Here is a 22793-nt window from a genome sequence, read left to right as displayed (position 1 = left end):
CCTTGTAAAATTGATAGCCAGATGTTGTAGAGAAGTAACGTCAAGATACCCCAATCCGGGACACCCAGTCAGTGCTTCCCGTGAGGTTACCATGGTAAATGCCAAGGAAGTAGCTTCTGGAAAATTCAACAAGAGATGTTTGTAGGAAGTTATCAGAGATCTCCAGGGCATGAGGAAACACTACACAGTACTCAAGCCCTGCTTCAGCCAAACTCTTCACTTTCCTCAAAAACTTGCAAATGTTACCTTTTGCTGAATGTGTTACTCAGCCTGCTGGAAGTTAATTTATGCCGCCCTGATCTTTCTGGGAGCGAATGGAAGCAACCGTGGTAGGTCAACTAGTGTTCTAGAGGGAGATGGTCAGACTGGCCTCTAATTTCTTTTGCTTCACATTTTAGGTCATCAAATACCTGAATGGTTCTAACCGTGCCAACGCCTACTTCTGGTGTTCACTGTCCCTTTGCCTTTCTCGCTTCCTCTCTCCCCACAAAACTTTCAGGTTTTTGGGTATCTGGGCTCAGTATCCGACCAGGCGGAGGGGGCGGGGCTGGGCGGCTGTGGGCGGGGCGGGCATGGGCGGGGCTGGGGGGCTGTGGGCGGGGCGCAGTGGCGCAGGCGCGCTGGGTCCGCCGCGCCGAACTGCAGCCATGGAGCAGGTACCTCCGGAGCCAGAGAGGCAGCTGCAGCCGGCGCCCCTGGAGCCGCTGGGGCGCCCCGAAGCTGAGCTGGAGGCTGCAGCGGGTGAGGAGGCGGAGGGGGACCTGGAAGAGGGTTCCGAGGACCGCAAGGTGAGGAGAAGGGGCAGCAGGGGCCGCGGGGCCTGTGTCGGGGCCTAGCGGGCTGCGCTGTGCTGGGCTGGGGTCGTTGGGCTCGACCCAGAAGGCAAGGGAGTCGGGGAGGCGGGGTGGGCAGACGGGGGTCTCAGGTGCAGTGGGGGTTTCGGTGAGAGAAAGGAGCCCTGGGTGGGGGGCGAGCGCCGGGTGCTGCGGGGACCGAGGGAAGGGCCGCGAGGCGGTGTCCCGGGGAGGAAGAGGGTCGTGGGTGCGCTTCCCGGGCACCCTGGTCCGAATCCCAGCAGAGGGAGACCCGAGGAGGGGCGGGTTTTCCGGGGTCGCGGAACCGGGAGGTTTGAACCTGACGAGGATCGCTGATGTTTCAGTGTGTCTGGAAAAAGGCACCGTGCAGGGGAGATGGTTTATTGGGGGTACCTGGGAGGGGGGCGGGGGGACAGCGGTGTTTGGACGGGGATGGGGGACTTGAGTGAGGAGCTACTCTGGGATAATGAGGCCTGGTCCTGCCACCAGGAAGCCGTCGGAGAAGAGTGTCAGCCTCAAGAAAAGGTGCAAAGGAAAAGACTTAGTTTTACTCCCTACTGGCTGTAATTTCATTTTGGGGTGCATGCCACATGAGTAACTGATCATCCGTCTCCCCTGTACCAGCTTTGTGAGCTCCCTTTGGTAATGATTTTCATTTGCTTCAAGTACAGGAGAAAAATGCATCCTATTTGTCAGTGTTTTCACGTATAATGGAAGATTTATAGGGCCAGCTTAAATCGAAGCCTGCACAAGAGGAGAAGTTGAAAATACAGCTTCTCAGTCTGGTACTCCCCATCAGATCTGCCTACTTAGAGGCCTTCCATCCGTGTGCTTTGCTCATCCAGTCATTTTGCTTCTTTTTTCTGGAACACATATTACCACTTATATAAAACTGTCCATCCTCAAGATGGATGGATAAAGAAAAACTGAGATTGTTTGCTGACTAAAACCGGAAGGAGACCAGACATCTAAGTTGGTTTCCAATAACCAGGGAGTATGGGAGTTTTTTGCCTACTTAGGGAAATGTCCAGTTATATAAGGTAGCGTGAAGACTTTCTTGGGTGAACTTTAGCTTTTTCATTTCATTTTTTTCTTCCTCTAGAATTATTTGTGGAGTGGTCAGGATCTCATAATGTGAGAGACGTGTGTATTCTGTAAAGCATAAATTTTGCTCTTACAACAGTTTACTTCTTATGCATGTTCCCACCTCTCACTTAATTTTTCTCTTCTCTCTTAAACTTTTATTGTGAAGTATATCATCAATGCAGATAGGGTTCTCACAAAATAATTAATAATTCCTTTGAAGCCCCATCTGTTCTCCTCTATCATAGCCCCCCACCACTGCAGAGGTAATTGGTATTCCGAATTTTGTATTCTTTTGCTTTCGTTTATTATCTTACCATAAAAAAACAAAAAACAAAAAACCCAAACCCATTGTCGTCAAGTCAATTTCGACTCATAGCGACCCTATAAGACACAGTAGAACTGCCCTATAGGGTTTCCAAGGAGCGGCTAGTGGATTTGAACTTCTGACCTTTTGGTTAGCAGCTGTGCTCTTAACTACTACTCCACCAGGGCTCCAATCTTACCATATATAGCCCTAAACAATAAATTGTTCAGTTTTGCCTCATTTTGAAATTTATATAAATGGAATAATTTTTCTGTGACTTGCTTTCTTTGTTCAACATTATGTTTTGGGGGTTCATCCAAAATATGGCTTAGTTCATTCATTTACCTAACTGTCTTATAGATACCTTACAGATGATTTAGAGGCTGGGGTTGTTGCAAGATTTCTGTTATTTCTAAAAGTCAGTACTACCACCAACTTCCTTCTACATACCTCTTGGTGCAAATACCCCACCAAAACCAAACCAAACCTGTTGCCGTCGAGTCGATTCTGACTCATAGCAACCCTATAGGACAGAGCAGAACTGCCCCGTACAGTTTCCACAGAGCGCCTTGTGGATTCAAACTGCTGACCTGGTTAGCGGCTGTAGCTCTTATCCACTGTGCCGCCAGGGTTTCCTAAATACCCCACAGCCTCACGTAAATTTAGGAGTGGAGTTGCTGGATTGTAGGGTGCTATCATGCTCTGCTCTAGTAGGTAGTGCCAAATTGCTTTCCAAAGTGATTATACTGGTTTGTTACTTCCGTTTCCAAAGTGATTATACCGGTTTGTTACTTCCATCAGCAGAACCTGATGTACTGCACCCTTGTCAGCACTTAATATTTTCAGACTTAAAATACTTGCCAATCTTGTGAGTACACATCTCCAAATAATTTTTCTAAGGATCAGCACAAAGCTGTTCCCTGGAGGCGGAGGTTAAAGATGCCCCAAATGTCCGACTTTTGCAAGCTGCTGTATCACTCCGTTGTCTCTAACATCAACTACTCCCTCTGCCCTCAGGCTTTGGGTTCCCTAATTCCCTGCAAAGTCTCAGAACTCAGGAGCCGTATAATGGAATGGCTCACATGGTTGGGTTGTGGAGGCTACTAAGTCCCAAATTTGTGGGTCAGGTGTAGGCTTCTTCCTGGCTCTCGGTCTCTGCCCAAAGGCACTCAGCTTTTTTGCTCTGTGGGCCAGGAAGCCCACCGCACTGTTTGCTGCGGGCTTCTCCTTCCTTGGTGGGCCCTTCTCGCTGCTCTGGAAGTGGCTTTCTTTTGAGGTAAAACTGACCAGTCCTCTTGGTGGGCCACAATTATTTGCACAGCCCCACCCAGTCACCTGGGTAGGAGTTAACGAGACCGTGGGGAGAAAGGCCATACTTAGTAATTCATCACACCGCATTCTCTTTTTGTGTTCAGGCTGTTTGTTTTAGATGGCAAGAATCATGTCTTTTGTTGGCAGCATTTTCAGGAGTTTAGTGTTGATGTCGATGATAAAATTTTAGCATTTATTTGAGGAAATGTTTTGTGAGAGCCTTAGGTGTTTAACTAATATGAAATCATGGAATATAAAATCCCTTTATGTTGGCTTAAAAGTGGTTATAAATTAAAACTGTGTATTCAGTTTTTTTTTTTATTCAGTTTAAGATATTTGAAAACCCAGAGATGCCATCAATAGAGGTTGTAGTTATATAGTATTACCTGAAATTTTAGGAAAATATTAGTAAATACATGTCGCAAGAGGCCATCTGTTAGTGACCAAACTTAGGAGGTTTCCTAATACACCTCCTTTCTTTAGTAATTCATAAAAATGAACAAGCCATTTGGGCAGATACTTCAGAATCACTAGAGGTTTAAACCCTTGTATACACACATCTAGTACACTCCTCTCCACCACCTGCAAAAAAGGCCAAGGGCCCCGCCTTAGAGGGCCGTCTACCCTTTTTCCCCTGGTTTTATCTCCCTCTCGTCTCTATTCCATTTCCACTTCTCCATTACCTTACAACCTCATTGCTACCATTTCTGATAGGAATATGGTCTGGTAGATTTGTTATTTGTGTGTGTTATGCCTAGTGGGGCTCTGAGTTTTTCATTTAATTCTTAAAATCACCTGAAGAGACAGGCGGTCTGTTCCCATTTTAAAGACGAGGAAGCAGAGGCTCAGGAGAAGTGATGTGGCAAGTATCAGAAGCTAGTCAGTGGCATGGCAGGGATTTGAGCCCAGATCCTCCTGACTTAGAAATTAGTGCTCTTGCTGTGCTCCTTCGTTAAACAAAAAAAGTTAAATTGCTCTAATACCGTATTTAAAGTTTTTAGAGTAGTTAGGAAACCCTGGTGGCGTAGTTGTTAAGAGTTATGGCTGCTAACCAAAAGGTCAGCCGTTCAAATTCACCAGGCGCTTCTTGGAAACCCTGTGGGGCAGTTCTACTCAGTCCTATAGGGTCGCTATGAGTCGAAGTCAACTCCACAGCAGCAGGTTTGTTTGTTTTTTTTTTTTAGTGTAGTTAGGATTAGTGGAATTCTAAGAAGAAAAAAATGATATAAAGGATGTGCTTATTTATCAAACTTTCACCACAAAAGTAACCGTGTAGATAGAAAAAATGGCAAACAGTTTGCCTTATTGAGTTTATTTTAGGCTTTGCAAATTTGGGCGTGGGGGAGTGAAGTGATTCCTAACAATTACCGTGCCCCCTGGCGTAGTAGAAACCAGCAGTGCCTAGAGTCACAAGATTCTTCCAGGTTTTAAACATCAGTAATCAAGAGGCTTATTTAAACTCTGCTGTAAGCTCTTTTCGTTTTGTGGTCCTTGTTTTTCTATGAGTTTTCAATTGTCCTTTCCTTTGTATTGTCTGATTAAAGACTCCTTTCTTTTCCTGTGAAAAAGGATTTTTTTTTTAAAGCTATAGTCAGTTCTATTTGACATATTTTAGAAAATGGAGAAAGAGGGGAATCCAGTTTCCAAGAAACTAGCAATTAGTCCTGGCAGAAAGGAGAGGAAATAGCAAGGGAAACAGAGGAAAGAATGTTTCTTTTTTAGGGGCGAAAGTTTCCCTCAATTTGACTTGGCAGTTAACAGAACTAGGGGCTTACAGTGTTTGCCTAGGGAAAAACCGTTGCCTGAGGGATTCAGAAATGATTTTTTTTAGGACAGCACCCTAGTCCTGGAGTACTGGCTGGGGCTTTCGAGTGTTGGTAGGGCAAAGAGTGCTTGAGGAACTGGAGCTTAAAAACTCCTGCTCACAATTAGCGCCTTCACTTACTGGCATGCGCACACCAGAACGGTGAGTAAGGTTTGAGACAGTCAGTGAACGAGAATGTAGTTCCTGGGTGGTGCAGTTAACCATCTTAGCTGCTAATGGGGTGGAAAGGTTAACTTTTGAGTCTACCCAGAGGTGCCTTGGAAGAAAGGCCTGGTGATCTTTTTTGGAAAATATCAGCCATTAAAAACCCTATAGAGCATAGTTCTACTCTGAGATGCGTGGTGTCACCATGAGTCAGCATCCACGCCAACCGGTTGGTGGATGCGGATAACGTAAAAGAAAATATATAGTATAGTTGTAGCATTTATCGGTTTAGCAGCAGATGATTAGATCATAGCCAAGGCTGTTTTTATCCTTTGCTACTACAGTAGCTCTCATTATTTTTTGGAAGATAACTCATGGTACAAACATTTTTACATCATAATCAACATGTATATAGTTATATGGAAACCCTAGTGGCGCAGTGGTTAAGTGCTATGGCTGCTAACCAAAAGGCTGGCAGTTCAGATCTGCCAGGTGCCCCCTGGAAACCCTGTGGGGCAGTTCTCCTCTGTCCTGTAGGGTCGCTATGAGTCAGAATTGACTTGACGACCATGGGTTTTTGGGTTATGTAGTTGTATACGTAAATGTGGTTTCAGGAAATCACGTAACCATTACTTTGTGTGATGGCCTTCTTCTCTTCTTTGTTAAAAAGAGTTTTGCTTGCAACCCACCAAATTACTTGCATGAATATTTTGTGACTTAGTTTGAAAGATTTCAAACTTACATATTACTTTATTTTAAATAAAAATTAGTGTTTTCTGAATAGATGTGCTGTTATTTTGTAGACATATTTTTCGAGAAGAATACAAGAGAACAGGCCATGTATTACAACTCTGTTTTTTTTTCCGTTATTTTTATAGGTTGAGTTGTGTCTCACCAAAATAAATGTGTTGAAATCCTAATCCCTGTACTTGTAAATATGACCCTGTCTGGAAATAGGGTTTCTTTTGTTATGTTAATGAGGCCATACCAAACCAAAAACCCACTGCCCTCAAGTTGATTCCGACTCATAGTGACCCTATAGGACAGCGTAGAACTGCCCCATACGGTTTCCAAGGAACGCCTGGCGGATTCAAACTGCCGACCTTTTGGTTAGCAGCCGTAGAGCTTAACCACTATGCCGCCAGGGTTTCCTGAGGCCATACCAGAGGAGGGTAAATCCTAAAGCTAATGACTTCCGAGATATAAAAAGCGCAGAACAGATGCACGCACGCACAGCGGCAAGGTGCAGTATGAAGACAGATGCACGGGGCACATCAGTCCACAGGCCCAGGAACACCAAGCTTTGCCGCTACTAGGAGCTGAAATCAACAAAGAACTTCGCTCTAGAGCCACGTTCCGAAGTCAGACTTCAATTTACAGCATTCTGCAACCATCATCACAATCCAGTTTTAGAATATTTCCATCAACTCTAGAAATATTCTCAGCCCTCTTTTCAGTCAACCACTCTTTCCACCCTCATCCCTAGGCTTTTTATAGCTACAAGTATGCTTTCTACATCTACCAATTTGTCTTTTGGGGCATTTTTTAGAAATGAAATCATACAACATGTGGTTTTTTGAGCCTGGCTTCTTGTACTTAGCATAATGTTTTTTGCCGCCCATCCATGTTATAGCATGTATTAGTAGTTTGTTCCTTTTTATTACCAAATAATATTCCACTGTATGAATCTACTACATTGTTTAACTATTCACCAGTTGTTGGATATTTGGACTGTTTTCAGTTTTTAGCTACTAAAAATAATGCTGCTGTGAACAGTCATTCATATACAAGTCTTTGAATATATTCATTTCTCTTTGGTAGATTTTCTAGGAGTGGAATTGCTGGGTCATATGGTAAGTTTATGTTTAAGAAACTGTTGCTGTCGAGTGTCTTTCATATACTTATTGGCCTTTTGTATATCTTCTTTGGTGAAATGTCTACTCAGGTCTTTTGTTTATTGTTTTAATTGGGTGGTTTTGTCTTATTATTGGCTTTTTAAGTAATATTATGGATATAAATCTTTAGTCAGATAAATGATTTGCAAATATTTTCTCCCAGTCTGTGACTTATCTTTTCTTTTTCTTAATGATATCTTCTCAAGAGCAAAAGTTTAAAATTTTGATGAAGTCCATTTTATCAATTTTTTTTTCTTTTAAGGATTGCGCTTTCGCTGTTGTATATAAGAACTCTTTACCTATCCCAAACCAAAAGCAAACCCACTGCCGTTGAGTCAATTCCAACTCATAACGACCCTATAGGACAAAGTAGAACTGCCCCACAGAGTTTCCAAGGAGCGCCTGGTGGATTTGAACTGCTGGTCTTTTTTTGGTTAGCAGCTTTAGCTCTTAACCACTACGCCACCAGGGCTTCTATACCTATCCCACAGTCACAAAAATATTATTCTATCTTTTCTCCTAGAAATTCCAGTCTTAGCACTTAAATTTAAGTCTGTGACCTATTTTGAGTTAATTTGTGTATGGTGTGAGGAAAGGGTCGAGATTTTTTTTGGCATATGGATATCCAGTTGTTTCAGTACCACATGTGGGAAGAACTCTTCTTTCCCTATTAGGTGTTGACGATTTTGTTAAAATTAATTGACCTAAAATGTAAGGGTTTATTTTTGAACTCTCAGTTCTGTTCCTTTGATCTCTTTGTCCGTATGATGGTACTACACTGTCTTGATTATTTTAGCTTTTTAAATAAGTTTTGAAACCAGATAGTATAAGTCCTCTGACAAAATTGTTTTGGCAATTGTAGGTCTTTTGCATTTCCGTATAAAATTTCAGAACAATTTATCAATTTCTACAAAAACATCCTGCGGGGGTTAAGTGTTTTTGAAGGAATGTGTTAGTATGTTCTTTAAAACATACATAAAAAGAATTGGTTGATGTTCAGCCATTTCAGGAGATAGCATATGATCAAGAACCAGTGATACTGAAGGAAGAAGCCCAAGCTGCACTGAAGGCATTGGCGAAAAACAAGGCTGCAGGAATTGACGTCATACCAATTGAAATGTTTCGGCAAACGGATGCAGTGCTGGAAGCGCTCACTCATCTATGCCAAGAAATTTGGAAGATGGCTGCCTGGCCAACTGATGGGAAGAGATCCATATTTGTGCTCATTACAAAGAAGGGTGATCCAACAGAATGTGGAAGTTATTGAATAATATCGTTAATATTACGTGCAAGGAAAATTTTGCTGAAGATAATTCAAAAACGGTTGCAGCAGTACATCAATAGGGAACTGTCAGAAGTTCAAGCTGGATTCAAAAGAGGACATGGAACGAGGGGTATCATTGCTGATGTCAAATGGATCTTGGTTGAAAGCAGAGGATGCCAGAAAGATGTTTTATTGACTATGCAAAGGCATTTGTGTGGATCATAACAAATTATAGATAATATTACAAAGAATGGGAATTCCAGAACACTTAATTGTGATTATGCAGAACCTGTACATAGACCAAGAGGCAGTTGTTTGGACAGAACAAGGGGATACTGATTGGTTTAAAGTCAGGAAAGGTGTGCGCCAGGGTTGTATTCTTTCACCATACCTATTCAGTCTGTATGCTGAGCAGATAATCCAAGGACCTGGACTATATGAAGAAGAATTCGGTGTCAGGATTGGAGGAAGACTCATTAACAACCTGTGATATGCAGATGACACAGCCTTGCTTGCTGAAAGTGAAGAGGACTTAAAGTGCTTATTGATGAAGATCAAAGACTACAGCTTTCAGTATGAATTACACCTTAACATAGAGAAAGCAAAAATCCTCATAATTGGGCCAGTAAGGGACATCATGATAAACAGAGAAAAGATTGAAGTTGTCAAGGATTTCATTTTACTTGGATCCACAATGAGCACCCATGGAAGCAGCAGTCAAATCAAATGATGCATTGCCTTTGGCACAGCTGCTGTAAAAGACCTATTTCAGGTGTTAAAGAGCAAAGATATCACTTTAGGACCAAGGTACACTTGACCCAAGCCATGGTGTTTTCAGTTGCCTCATATGCATGTGAAAGCTGGACAGTGAATAAAGAAGACGAAAGAACTGATGCCTTTGAATTGTGGTGTTGGCGAAGAATATCAAATGTACCATGGACTGCCAGAAGAACGAAAAAATGTGTTCTGGAAGAAGTGAAGCCAGAATGCCCTTTAGGAACAAGGATGGTTAGACTTCCTTTCATATAATTTGAACATTTTATCAGGAGGGACCAGTCCATGGAGAGGGACATCTTGCTTGGTAAAGTAGAGGGTCAGCAACAAAGAGGAAGTCTCTTAACGAGATGGATTGACACAGTGGCTGCAGCAGTGGGCTCAAGCATAACAATTGTGAGGATGGCACAGGACTGGGCAGTGTTTTGTTCTATTGTACATAGGGGTCCTATGAGTTGGAACCAACTTGATGGCACCTAACAACAACAATAACAACAAAGTGTTTTTTATAGTCTTTGAAACATGCGCTATGACATCTTTTGTGATTTGTGATTTATTATTGGAAAGTATGTGGCAAATCTGATCTTTATTCTTTTTAGAGATCTTGTTTCTTATTCTTCGCCCTGAATCTTGTTAAGACTTTTTTTTCCCCTTGACATGTTTAAATTTCCCAATTCTTTGCACATGGACCACATACTTTTCAATTTGAAGCCTTAGAACTTTTTTTTTTCTGATCTAGGGAATATTTTTATTTCCTTTTCTTCAAGTCCTCTTCACTTTCAGCAAACAAAAAGTGAAGAGGACTTGAAACACTTACTAATGAAGGTCAAAGACCACAGCCTTCAGTATGGATTGCACCTCAACATAAAACAAAAATCCTCACAACTGGGCCAATGAACAACATCATGATAAATGGAGAAAAGATTGAAGTTGTCAAGGATTTCATTTTACTTGGATCCACAGTCAACAGCCAAGGAAGCAGCAGTCAAGAAATCAAAAGACGCATTGCATTGGGTAAATCTGCTGCAAAGGACCTCTTTAAAGTGTCAAAGAGCAAAGATGTCACCCTGAAGACTAAGGTGGGCCTGACCCAAGCCATGGCATTTTCAATTGCATCATATGCATGTGAAAGCTGGATAATAAGGAAGAACGAAGAAGAATTGATGCCTTTGAATTGTGTTGGCGAAGAATATTGAATATACCACGGACTGCCGAAAGAACGAACAAACCTGTCTTAGAAGAAGTACACTCAGAATGCTCCTTAGAGGCAAGGATGGTGAGACTGCATCTTACATACATTGGACATGTCAGGAAAAGGACATCATGCTTGGCAGAGTACAGGGTCAGCGGAAAAGAGGAAGCCCCTCAACGAGGTGGATTGACACAGTGGCTGCAACAATGAGCTCAAGCATAACAACGATTGTAAGGATGACTCAGGACCGGGCAGTGTTTCATTCTGTTGCGCATAGGGTCGCTACGAGTCGGAACCGACTTGACAGCACCTAACAACGACATCATTTCCTTTTCTTTTTAATTATACTGATGGTTATTGTTTCTGATCTGTTTATTTTGATTTCTTCTTCAAGAACTTATTATTTAAAGGTTGGTTCTGAGTTTTCTGTTGTCTTTTTTTTTATCTTTTGCTATGATTTTTAACATTAATGATAGACGGTAAATTTTTTTAATGCATTTTCTTTAGTGTGTGATTTAGATAATGTAAGCTTAAGTGCGTAAATTAAATATTCTAACTTCATCTACAATCCTAAAAGTTGATATATTCAGGTTAGCCTCCTTTTGTTCTGTGTGTTAGTATTGACAGTACAGGCAATTTTATGTCATCCACCAACCCTGCTGCATTATTGCGTGCGTGTTTTCATCCTCTAGTTTGTATGATAGCTGATTTGATCCTTTTTGTGTGCGTGTAATTGGATGGTATGTCAAGGTAAATTCATGATTCATGCACATTATCTTTTTGGCTGGGAAGATAATTTGTTTTGTCAGTCACATGCTTCCAGAAGTCAGGGAATTTTTCAGTAGAGAAGGTGGTGGTAAATCAGAGTGTTTGGCTGTGGGCTACAATTGTATGTTATTTGTGTATCTCAGTGATGGCTTCCTAATTCTAATGTAGTTTGTGCTTATGTAATTTCTTGAGCTTTCTCTTGGTTGAATGATTTCCTCTCATCTCTTATTTTCTCTCTTAGTACGTAAATGCACAACTTATTCTTTATTAAAATGTTGTCCTGTTGGACAACTGAGTGATTTCTGTTTTTGTTGACTGTTAAAAAAAAAAAAAATTTTTTTTTTTTAAACAGTGCTATTGCATTGAATTGACTCTTTGTTCTCTCTGTCCTTTTTCTTTTTTTTAACATTTTTATCTTGCATTTTTCCTCAGCATTTTGGGAGTGCATCCTAAGTGTGTCATCTTTATTCATCATTGATTTTTTTTTTTTGTACTGCTATACAGCTCTTTCTGGACTCTTACCTCATAGGTTTAATTTTCTGTGTAAAGTATCACCATGGTTTTACTGTAGCTTCTCCTTTTACCTTTTGGTTGTTTGTGGCCGTCATGTCAGTCAGCTCCAATTCATTGTGATCTTATGTGTAACATAATGGAACATTGCATGGTCCTGTGCCATCTTCATGATCTTTGATACGTTTGAGTCCACTGTTTGCAGATGTTGTGTGAGTCCATCCCATTGGTGGTTTCCTCATATTTGCAGACCCTCTACTTGGCCAAACACGATGGCCTTTTCTAGCAATTGGTGTTTCCTGATGATATGTCTAAAGTGAGCAAGATGAAGTTTTGCCATTCTTACTTGCAAGGAGCATTCCAGTTTTATTTCTTCTAAGACCGAATTGTTTGTGCTTCTGGCAGTCCGTGGTATGATCAGTGTTCTTCATCAGCACCACAATTCAAATACATCATTTCTTCTTCTGTCTTCTTTTTTCATTGTCCAGCTTTCGCGTGCAAATAAGGCGATTGAAGAGACCATGGCTTGGGTCAGGCACACCTTAGTCATCAAAGTGGCATCTTTGCTTTTTAGAATTTAAAAGAGGTCTTTTACAACAGATTTGCCCAGTGCAATGCTTCATTTGATTTCTTGACTGCTGCTTCTATGGGTGTTGATTGTGGATTCAATTAGAATGACATCCTTGAACAACTTCAGTTTTTTCTCCACTGATCATGATGTTGCTTCTTGGTCCAGTTGTGAGAATTTTCGTTTTCTTTGTGTTGAAGTGTAATCCATACTGAAGGCTGTTGTCTTTGACTTTCATCAGTAAGTTTTTCAAGTCATCTTTTTTTGGCAAACAAGATTGTATCACGTGTATATTGCAGGTTGTTAATGAGTCTTCTTCCAATTCTGATACCGCACTATTCTTCATATCGTCTGACTTCTCAGGTTATTTGTATGGTACAGATGATGTCGATGTATGGCTGCAGTCATTTTTGAATTATCTTTGGCAAAATATTGCTAGTGTGTGACATTAATGATATTGTTCAATAATCCCTACATTGTTTGATTGCCTTTCTTTGGGATGAGCACAAATATGGATCTCTTCCAGTCAGTTGGCCAGGTAGCTGTCTTCCCAGCTTCTTGACATAGACAAGTGAGTCCTTCAAGTGTTGCATCCGTTTGTTGAAACTTCTCACTTGGTATTCTGTCAGTTCCTGGGGCCTTGCTTTTTGCCAATGCTTTCAACGCAGCTTGAACTTATTCCCTCAGTACCAGCAGTTCTTGATCATATTCTACCTCCTGAAGTGGAAGAATGTCAGTTCTTTTGGTACAGTACCTCTGTGTATTCCTTCCGTCTTCTTTTAATGCTTTCTGCATCGTTCAATTTTTTGCCCATAGAATCTTTCAGCATTGCAACTCAAGGCTTGAATTTTTAGTTCTTTCAGCTTGGGAAATGCTGATCCTATTCTTTGTCTTGGTTTTCTAACTCTAGGTCTTTGTACATTTTATTATAATATACTTTACCTTGTCTTCTTGTGTTGCCATTTGAAATCTTCTGTCCAGCTCCTTTATTTCATCATTTCTTCCATTTGCTTTAGCTACTCTTCATTCAAGAGCAAGCTTCAGAGTCTCTTCTGACATCCATTTTGTTTTTCCTTCTTTCCTGCCTTTTTAATGACGTTTCTTGTTTTTTAAATAATATTTTAGTATGTTTTAGGTGAAAGTTTACACAGCAAATTAGGTTCCCCTTTAACAGTTTTGGAGCCCTGGTGGTGCAGTGGTTAAGAGCTTGGCTGCTAACCAAGAGGTCAGCAGTTCGAATTCACCAGCTGCTCCTTGAAAACCCTATGGGGCAGTTCTACTCTGTCCTGTAGGGTTGCTATGAGTTGGCATTGACTGAACAGCAACGGGGCTTTTTTTGGTAACAATTCTTATACAGATTGTTCCATGACATTGGTGACAGTTTTTACACTGTGTCAGCATTGTTATTATGTCCATTCTGTTTGCTTGGTTTCCATTGATCTGGCTCCCCTTCCCCTCCTTGCTGTTTCATTTTTGCTTTTGGGTAGCTGTTCACCGTTCGGTCTCATGTAGTTAATTGTTTAAGGGAGCATTTTACTCATGGGTGGTATTGTTTATTTTATAAGCCAATCTATTATTTGGCTGAAAGGTGACCTGCAGAAATAGCTTCAATTCCAAGTTCAGAGGGTATCTTAGGGCAATAGTCTCTCGGTGGTTCCTCTAGGTTCCAGTACACCCAGCCTTTTTTTAGGAATTTGAGTTTTGTTCTACATTTTTATCCCATTCTATCGGGGACCTTCTATTGCGTCCCTGGTCAGAACAGTTGGTTGCGGTAGCCGGGCATCATCTAGTTCTTCTGGTCTCAGGTTTTGAAGAGATCGTGGTTCCTGTGGACTATTACTGTGTTTTTATACCAATAGCATGCACCTTCTGCGTTTCTTCACTGGCCATGCCTTACCCACCCCACCCCTGGCGAGGGACCCCGCCTCACAAGCACTGCCATACCAGCCCTCTTCCACATGTTGTTACGCTTCTGTTCTTCAGTCAGTAGTGGCCAGTGTGTTAAATCTGTTCTTGAGGTGGTCTCTAAATTCAGATGGGATGTGTTCAAAGCCATGCTTTGATTCTTGGGGACTTGCTTTAGTGTTCTTCAGCCTCAATTTGAAATTACAATGAGCAATCGATAGCCTGTTTCAGCCGTTGGCCCCTGGGTTTGTCTTGACCAATGTTATTGAACTTCTCCATCGCCTTTTTCCACAGATGTAGTTGATTTGATTCCTGTTTCATCCATCCGGTGAGGTCCATGTGTATAGTTGTCCATCATGTTGTTGAAAAAAAGTATTTCCAATGAGTAAATCGTTGGTCTTGCAGAATTCTATCATTCAATCTCTGGCGTCATTTCTGTCACCAGTGTCATATTTTCCAACTACTGATCTGTCCTTGTTTCCAGCTTTCACATTCCAATCACCAATAATTATCAATGCATCTTGATTCACATTCGATCGATTTCAGACTGCGGTAGTAGAAATCTTCAATTTCTTCATCTTTGGCATTTATGGTTGTTGTGTAAATTTGAGTAATGGTTGTGTTAACTGGTCTTCCTTGTAGGTGTATGGATATTAACCTATCACTAACAGCTGTTGTATTTCAGGATAGATCTCGAAATGTTTCATTTAACAGTGAACTGCAACACTGTTACTCTTCAATTTGTCATTCCTGGCATAGAAGACTGTGTGATTGTTGGGTTCAAAGTGGTCCGTACCAGTCCATTTCGGCTCACTAACACGTAGGATGTTGATCTTCAAGTGTTACATCTCATTTTTCATGACTTTCAATTTTCCTCTTCATACTTTGTACATTCCACATTCTGAGTACTAACGGATGTTTACAGCGATTACTTCTCATTTTAAGTCATGCCACATCAGCAAACGAAGGTCCCTATGGCTTTACTCCACCCACATCATGAAGATCAACTCTACTTTGAGGAGGCAGTATTTTGAGTGCCTTCCAGCCTGAGGGGCTCCTCTTCCACCACTATATTGAACAGTGCTCTGTTGCTAGCCATAAGATTTTGACTGGCTAATTTTCAGAAGTAGATTGCCAGGTCTTTCTTCCTGGTCTGTCTTAGTCTGGAATAAGTGTTGGCTTACCCTTTAGAAACTTTCCCAAATTATAATACACTATCGTGTTCTTATTAAAAACCACTTTGAAAGTGAACGAGGGAGATAGAGCCAAAGCACAGCTGTTGTCACATGGTTTTACCTTGTCTTCCCTGTGTAAACGTGAAGTGAAGTGATTTTGAGCATATTCAGGACCTTTCCTCAGTAAAGCAGTTCTGACACATACGGCCTATGTGTTTAATATTCTCTCTGGTCCATTGGTGTACACCTGGGATGAGATTCCAGTGGGAAAAGAAAGGAATCTCCTCCTCTTCTTAAACCCTGCTGCTGTCTCAAGGGTGGAACCTTTTAACCACTGCCAAATTTGAAGTTGAATATAATGACTAATTTTTTAAAAAAAATTAAACTGCCTACTGAAAATCTTGCCTTTTGACATAAATACAGTATTTTATTTTTGAGAGAGATTTCTTCATGTGTTTCTATACAGATTTATTTTTGGTCATAAGAATGCTTAAGTTTTAATCATTAATCATTAACTGTATTAAAAAAGGCCTCTGGAAAAGTTTGATGTGCCGCAGTATGCTGATAAAGAGAGGCATATCATTAGCTCCTAAGTCATTTAGCAACTCAAGAAATACAAGAAACTCTCTTCACTTAGGGACCAAGAGTTTCACTATAATAGCTGAGTTTTTTTAAATACCGTTTTAAAGGGGTTTTCCTTCTTGTTGTTGTTTGTTTTTGTCCAGATGACAGAAAATAATTTTTGGCTGAAGAAGATAGAAATCAGTGTTTCAGAAGCAGAAAAGCGAACTGGAAGAAATGCCATGAACATGCAAGAAACGTATACTGCTTACCTCATTGAAACAAGGTGGGTGGTGAGAAGCTTAGGTTTGGACATCTTTGCTGGCTGATACACATTCTCTTGTGTAACAATTGTGTACAGGTCATTGTCTTTTTAGGGATTGTTTTTTTATTTTTGTTTTTTAGTTTTTAAGAGGTTAAGTAAACAGAGTCCTTTGCTATGGTATTCTTGGTATTCTAATGTATTTGTTTTGAGGGGAGAAGTAAGGTTAATGGAATATTTTGGGGATCTATAATGTTACTTGAGACATGCTTTGGTGGAGTTCTGGGCCTTAGATACAGTCCCATTGCACTTTTGGGAAAGGATACCAGGATCTCAGGAGCATCCGAAGCAAACTTAGATAGGTGGCTGTGGTTGACAGAGAAGTCTAGGAGTAGAAAATTAAAAAACAAGAACAACAAAAAAAGACCATTGCCGTCAAGTTGATTCCTACTCATAGTAACCCTATAGGACAGAATAGAACTGCCCCATAGGGTTTCCAAGGAGCTGCTGGTAGATTTGAACTGCTGACCTTTTGGTTAGCAGCCGGACTCTTAACCACTGTGCCACCAGGGCTCCCAAGAGCAGAGACTAAGGTGGGTATATTTGTATAAAAAAGGAATTTTAGAAAGGAGAGAGATAAGGTGGTTCTTTTTAATACTGGATCATGTGTGCGTGTGTCTGTATATATACATACATATGTGTATACATACCACAGAGATTTGTAAGGTGATTTTTTAACTACAGTCCCATGAGAAGTTTTTTTTCAGCTGTAACACAGAGAAGTTTATTTTCTCACAGTAAAGTAGGCTTAAATTGCAAATTCAGGGTGTCAGCTCCACGGGAAGGCTTTCTCTGTTCTGTCGGCTCTGGAGGGAGGTCCTTCTTCCCCTGGAGCAGGAGCTTCCTGGCACAGGAACCCTGGGTCCAAAGGGTGTGCTCTGCTCTTGGTGCTTCGTTCTTGGTGGTTTAAGGTCCCCCAGTTTTTTTTTGCTTTTTAAAGTTAAATTAGCCACTTAAAAAATGACACTTTAGAAATTAGTGTGAGCTCTAGCTTTCTAAGTAAACTCTTAAGTTTAAAATTAAAAAGGATATTCTTTAGTATATACCTATTTTCATCAACCACTTCGGCAAAAAAACTAGCTATTGATTACTTTCATTGTTGGAAGAAAAGCTTGATTTGAATAATCTGAAATGGTTTATAATTGTTAACTCTTCACTTTGAAGTGAATGTATATCATTTATTGTTTCCTTCTTAAATATCATTTATTGTTTCCTTCTTAGCCCTGTTTAATTTGAAACTGGGAGTAAGAAGTGACCATACTTGAGTAAGATAGCTAGACTCTGAGTAAATATTTAAGTGGATCATCAATAAATACGTGGCATACAAAAGTTGTATTCTCCATAAATTTGTTGTAAAATAGCAGTTCTCAAATTTTAATACAAGGAATTCCCGGAGAATTTGTTAAACTACAGGTTTTTGTGGTGGGGTCCAGGAATTTACATTTTTGAACCAAAACTGTGTTTTGATATAGATGGGCCATGGACCGTAATTTGAGAAATATTGTCTTTTGGCCTTGATTATGGTGTCTTTTAAAATACAAAAGTTTTAAATTTTAAGATTGTCAAATTTATCTGTCTTATGAAATTCTTGCCTACCCCATGTGATACAGATACTCACTTTGAGAAATTTTTTTTTTGAACAGATTATTTTATAAGCACAGTATCCCCAAGGTTAATTGGCCTTCAGACAACTAAACCCATTGCCGACGAGTCAATTCCGATTTATAGCGACCCCGTAGGACAGAGTAGAGCTGCCCTGTACAGTTTCCAAGGAGCGGCTGCACCACCAGGGCTCCTTCAAACAGCTAAAACCCTCAAATATCTTAATTTAATCATGTAGAGTTCTTTCTGTTTCTCCTGAGCTCAAATAGGTTTTCTGTAACAGAAGGCAGGTGGTTAGGAGTGAGGGTTTTGGCGTCAGATGGATCCGAGTTATCTACCCATAGATCCCTGTGACTGCAGGCAGAGCAGACACTGTGCTGCTGCTTCCTCATCTGTAAAATGGGGATATCTCTGCTGCACAGGGTCGTTACAGGGATGAAATAAGATAAGTCATAACAAATGCTTCACTCAGGGCCTAGTTCGTAAGTGTTCAGTCAGTGGAGTTGTGATTTTTAAAGGAGGCTGTGTGTATGTGTATGTATTTGTGGTTTTTTTTTTTTTTGATAAAATAAATGTTCTTCTGTTCCTTTTCAGGTCCGTTGAACACACTGATGGTCAGAGTGTCCTGACAGACTCGCTGTGGAGGCGGTACAGTGAATTCGAGGTGTTGAGAAACTACCTTTTAGTTTACTATCCACATGTCGTTGTGCCACCGCTACCAGAGAAAAGGGTAAGACGGGAAACAGCAGTAATTGAGAAGTCCTTAGCACTGAGAGTGTTCTTAATGACTTTTTTGTTTAACTAGGCAGAATTCGTTTGGCACAAACTTTCTGCTGACAACATGGATCCGGATTTTGTGGAAAGACGACGGATTGGTTTAGAAAACTTCCTCTTGAGAGTTGCTTCACATCCCATTCTTTGTAGAGACAAAATCTTCTATTTGTTTTTAACACAGGTATTTTCCTTTTATTTGGGCTTTTTAAAAAATCCGTTTGACTTGGAATTTTTTTTTTTCTTCTAAGTTACAGAATGCTTATTATTTTTAAGGACCTTTTTTGAGTATCATTGTTTACTTACATGTATTTCATTACTTTTGTTTTAATTTTCAAAATTAGTGACCTACATCAGTTCTTTTGGATGACATTTTTAGACTTAAAGATACTAAGGAAGTTACTTTCTGGTATCACTTGAATGATATCAAAGTTAGGCTTCAGTTCTTTGAAGCCCAGATCTGTAAAAGCTTGGGTCCACGTTTTGGTCATCTTTTGGAATCTGGGTTGTATGTTTAATTTTAAATTGAAATGAATTCTTTTTTTTTTGTTTTTCCTAAATTTTATTTATTTGTTGTTGAGAGTATACACAGGAAAGCATACATCAGTTCAACAGTTTAGACATGTACAATTTAGTAGGATTGATTACGTTCTTTGAGTTGTGCAGCTATTCTCACCTTCCTTTTCTGAGTTGTTCCTCATTAACATAAACCCACTGCCCCCTAAGGTTCCTATCTAATCTTTCGAGTTTTTGTTGTAAATTTGATCCCATATAGATAGTTCAGAAACCCTGGTGGCATAGTGGTTAAGTGCTACGGCTGCTAACCAAGCGGTCAGCAGTTCGAATCTGCCAGGCGCTCCTTGGAAACTCTATTGGGCAGCTCTACTCTGCCCTGTGGGGTCACTATGAGTTGGAATCGACTCGACGGCAGTGTGTTTGGTTTATAGATAGTTCTTTAAAAAATGTAATTCTCAAGGCAGACCTTTTTTTTACTAATTGAGCTAAAGTGTTGTTCAGTTTTAAGATGACTTCAGGGGATATTTTTGGTTTAAGATTTAAAGATTATCTCAGGGCAGTAGTTTCAGGGGTGCACCCCTCCTCCATGGCTCCAGAAAGTCTAAGTCCGTGAGAATTTGAAATTCCATTCTGAATTTTCCCCCTTTTGATCAGGATTCTTTTATGGAATCTTTGATCAAAATGTCAGTAATGGTAGCCGGGCACCATCCAGTTCTTCTGGTCTCATGGCAAAGGAGGCAGTTGTTCATGGAGAGAATGAATTCTTTTTAATCTTTCTCCCATCTCACCTGAAATAAGAACAGCATTACGGGTATTTACTCAACTTGTAATATTCCTTAAGAGTTGTTTTGTTTTGCAATAATGATTTCTAAAATTAATTTTTAGGAAGGTAACTGGAAGGAGACTGTGAATGAAACTGGGTTTCAGCTAAAGGTAAGATTGTTTGTATGAAATAATTTGTCATGTTTCTTTATGGTTCCCAGCACAGTGCCACGCGCTTAGTGGGTGTTTGGTGAATGTTGGAAATAGTCCTTGCAGCTAATATCATTGGTAAAGTTTTTGAAGAAACACTGCGATTCTCTTTTGATTTGTGTAGTTTTAGTTACTAGTGAAACTATGATGGGCGAATGTATGAGCTTAATTCTATGGGGAAAGAACATTTTGAAGCAATAATTTAGATACAAGCTGTAGATCTTTCCGACAGTGTACTTTGCATCTTCTTTTTCCCTTCCCACTTGTATCGCTGTCCCCAACAATTGTTCACTCTTTATCAGAGATGAAAGATACTTCTCAGGAATTCAGCTTGGATTTTCCAGCCTTAGTATACTAAAAGATGGCTCAGCAGTCATGCATATTCTGTCTACTGGGACATGGTGACCAGTTTTAAATGGCACAAAAGTCATTTTGAATTAGCATCTTTTAATGATACAGTCAAGGAGCCCTGGTGGCACAGCGGTTTAAGTGCTTGTCTGCTAACTGAAAGGTTGGCAGTTTGAATCCACCCAGCTGCTCTGTGGGTGAAAAGACCTGGTGATCTGCTCCTGTACGGATTATAGCCTAGGAAACCCTATGGGGCAATTTTACTCTGTCACATGGGATCTGCTGTATGTCAGAGTTGACCCGACAGCACACGGTAACAACAGTGATAGTCTTATTTAGGTTTGTATAGCTTTTAAATTTTAGTCATTAAAATTAATGTTTGGGAATGAGATTGGGGAAGGAGGATAGCTAACACATAGTCTAGAGAAGATGCACTGGATTATTATCTTAAACTGAGGAGTGTAGTGGTGGTAGGACAGCCACCTTAACGCCACCCTGCCCTCCATTTCTTCCCTGAAAGTGATATAACACAAGTTACTGCAAATTTTTGGAAGATTTTTCTCTTTGTCCTGGGTTTCAAATTTTTGGATGTTTTCATCTCTTTAGTAGTTGATATCACAGGAATGTCTTAACTTCCTGAGATAGGGTTAATCTCATTCTGATTGTCTTCCAAGAATTCCAGGAATAAAAGATTTCCATATTTTGTTTAAACTGAATAGGTAGGTAGAAAAATATAAATTGATATAATATATAATAGAAATTGATAAACTATTCACAAAAATATATGGTACCAGAAGTTCAGTAGATCCAGCCAACAAGAACTGAAATGTATTTCTCATAATTTAAAAAACATCTCCTAGAGATTTATACTTGGCATATAGGTATTTGAAATTTAGCACAGAATAAACTAGAAAGAGAATTTTTTTTTTCTGGACAGAAAATTTAATCAAATATCTAATTCTCTCAAGGTCATTCTAATTTATAAATATTTTGTTGGCAGACATACGTTAAAAAAAAAACACAATTTTCTTGATTGTATTCCATCACTTTGTGGTGCTCAAAGGGAATGCTGGAATTTTAGTTTAGAAATGAGTTTTAAAATAAAACTAAGAAATGATTTATATTGTTTTTGATAGCGTTTTCTGAGAAACAGTCTGAGATATGTTAGAAGCTAATAAGGACTATAAAACTAAAGTGCAGTTCATTTGTGATTTCTCTTTATATTTATATTTAAATAAATTTTTGTCATTGATTTAGTCCTTAGTTTAGGTACTAGTTATGGATTGTTTGTCCTTGAATCCAATTTTGATTCTAAGTTTTGTGACCTTGAGAAAACCTCAGGTTTCTCCCTACATAATAGAATATACTGATGGCAGAGTGCTTTGATTCTTGTATGTAGGTGTTTAATATTTAAGCATTTGATACTTGGGTGTAGGTACTAATATTTAAGTATATACTTAACATTCAGTATTAATAATTTAAAAAGACAGACTTTTAACAAAGTAGACCAGAAATAAAATGTATGGGGAAACCCACATGTCTTACTATATTCCTTATTTTGCTGTGGCTGCTACTTGTTTTGAGTCCTTGCTTCCATCAAGGAAATGGGGCTTTTGGGGACAACCTCACACATATACCTATACACATACACACACACACACACGCACATATGTGTATGAGTTGTCCTTATACGTATTATATGACCATATATGTATATCTATATATATATATGGTCATAATTAACTTATTTGAAGGCCATGTATTTGGCAGTCACAACTAACCCGATCACAGTTGAAAGCTGAGATGTAAACAAAACTGACTTCTGAGATGTTCAAATGGACCTTAACAAGGCTTACTACTATGGTTGTAGAAGTACTTTGTTCCTGCAGATAGGGTCCACATAATTTTCATTATAGTCGTTATTCAAACAAACGTGACTATCTAGTTTCTAGGTCACAGCGTAGTAGAAGCAGGAAATTACAAAGGTCTGAAAGTGAGTACCACTGGAGGCAGCATACTGTGAGAGTAATGAAAATTGACACCTGAGCCTGGTAGCGAAGAAGGAGACAGCAATGACCTGAGAGTCAGGACACTGCAGTGTGGGGCATTTGGCATGGGGCTGAGGCCCCCACATACCTGTGCAGCCCCTAGGGCTTTACTGCATG

The 22793-nt window shown here is 40.0% G+C and overlaps 1 protein-coding gene across 3 annotated transcripts in view; it reads left to right on the top strand.

Moving 5' to 3' along the window:
- Nucleotides 1-628: 628 nt before the first annotated feature.
- The window catches only part of SNX4 (sorting nexin 4), a 119266-nt gene continuing 97101 nt past the window's right edge, over nucleotides 629-22793 (top strand). For all 3 annotated transcript variants that reach the window (XM_049878887.1, XM_049878879.1, XM_049878870.1), the window contains exons 1-5: nucleotides 629-788; nucleotides 16262-16383; nucleotides 18616-18751; nucleotides 18827-18976; nucleotides 20194-20241. In XM_049878887.1, coding sequence (XP_049734844.1) covers nucleotides 648-788; nucleotides 16262-16383; nucleotides 18616-18751; nucleotides 18827-18976; nucleotides 20194-20241 — 597 coding nt within the window. In that variant the 5' untranslated portion in view covers nucleotides 629-647. The remainder of the gene's footprint in view (nucleotides 789-16261; nucleotides 16384-18615; nucleotides 18752-18826; nucleotides 18977-20193; nucleotides 20242-22793) is intronic.

This window comes from Elephas maximus, chromosome 1 (genome assembly GCF_024166365.1).
Source record: "Elephas maximus indicus isolate mEleMax1 chromosome 1, mEleMax1 primary haplotype, whole genome shotgun sequence".
Lineage (NCBI taxonomy): Eukaryota > Metazoa > Chordata > Mammalia > Proboscidea > Elephantidae > Elephas > Elephas maximus.
The sequence above is the reverse complement of the archived record's forward strand: the minus strand, read 5'-3'. Positions and strand labels throughout refer to the sequence as shown.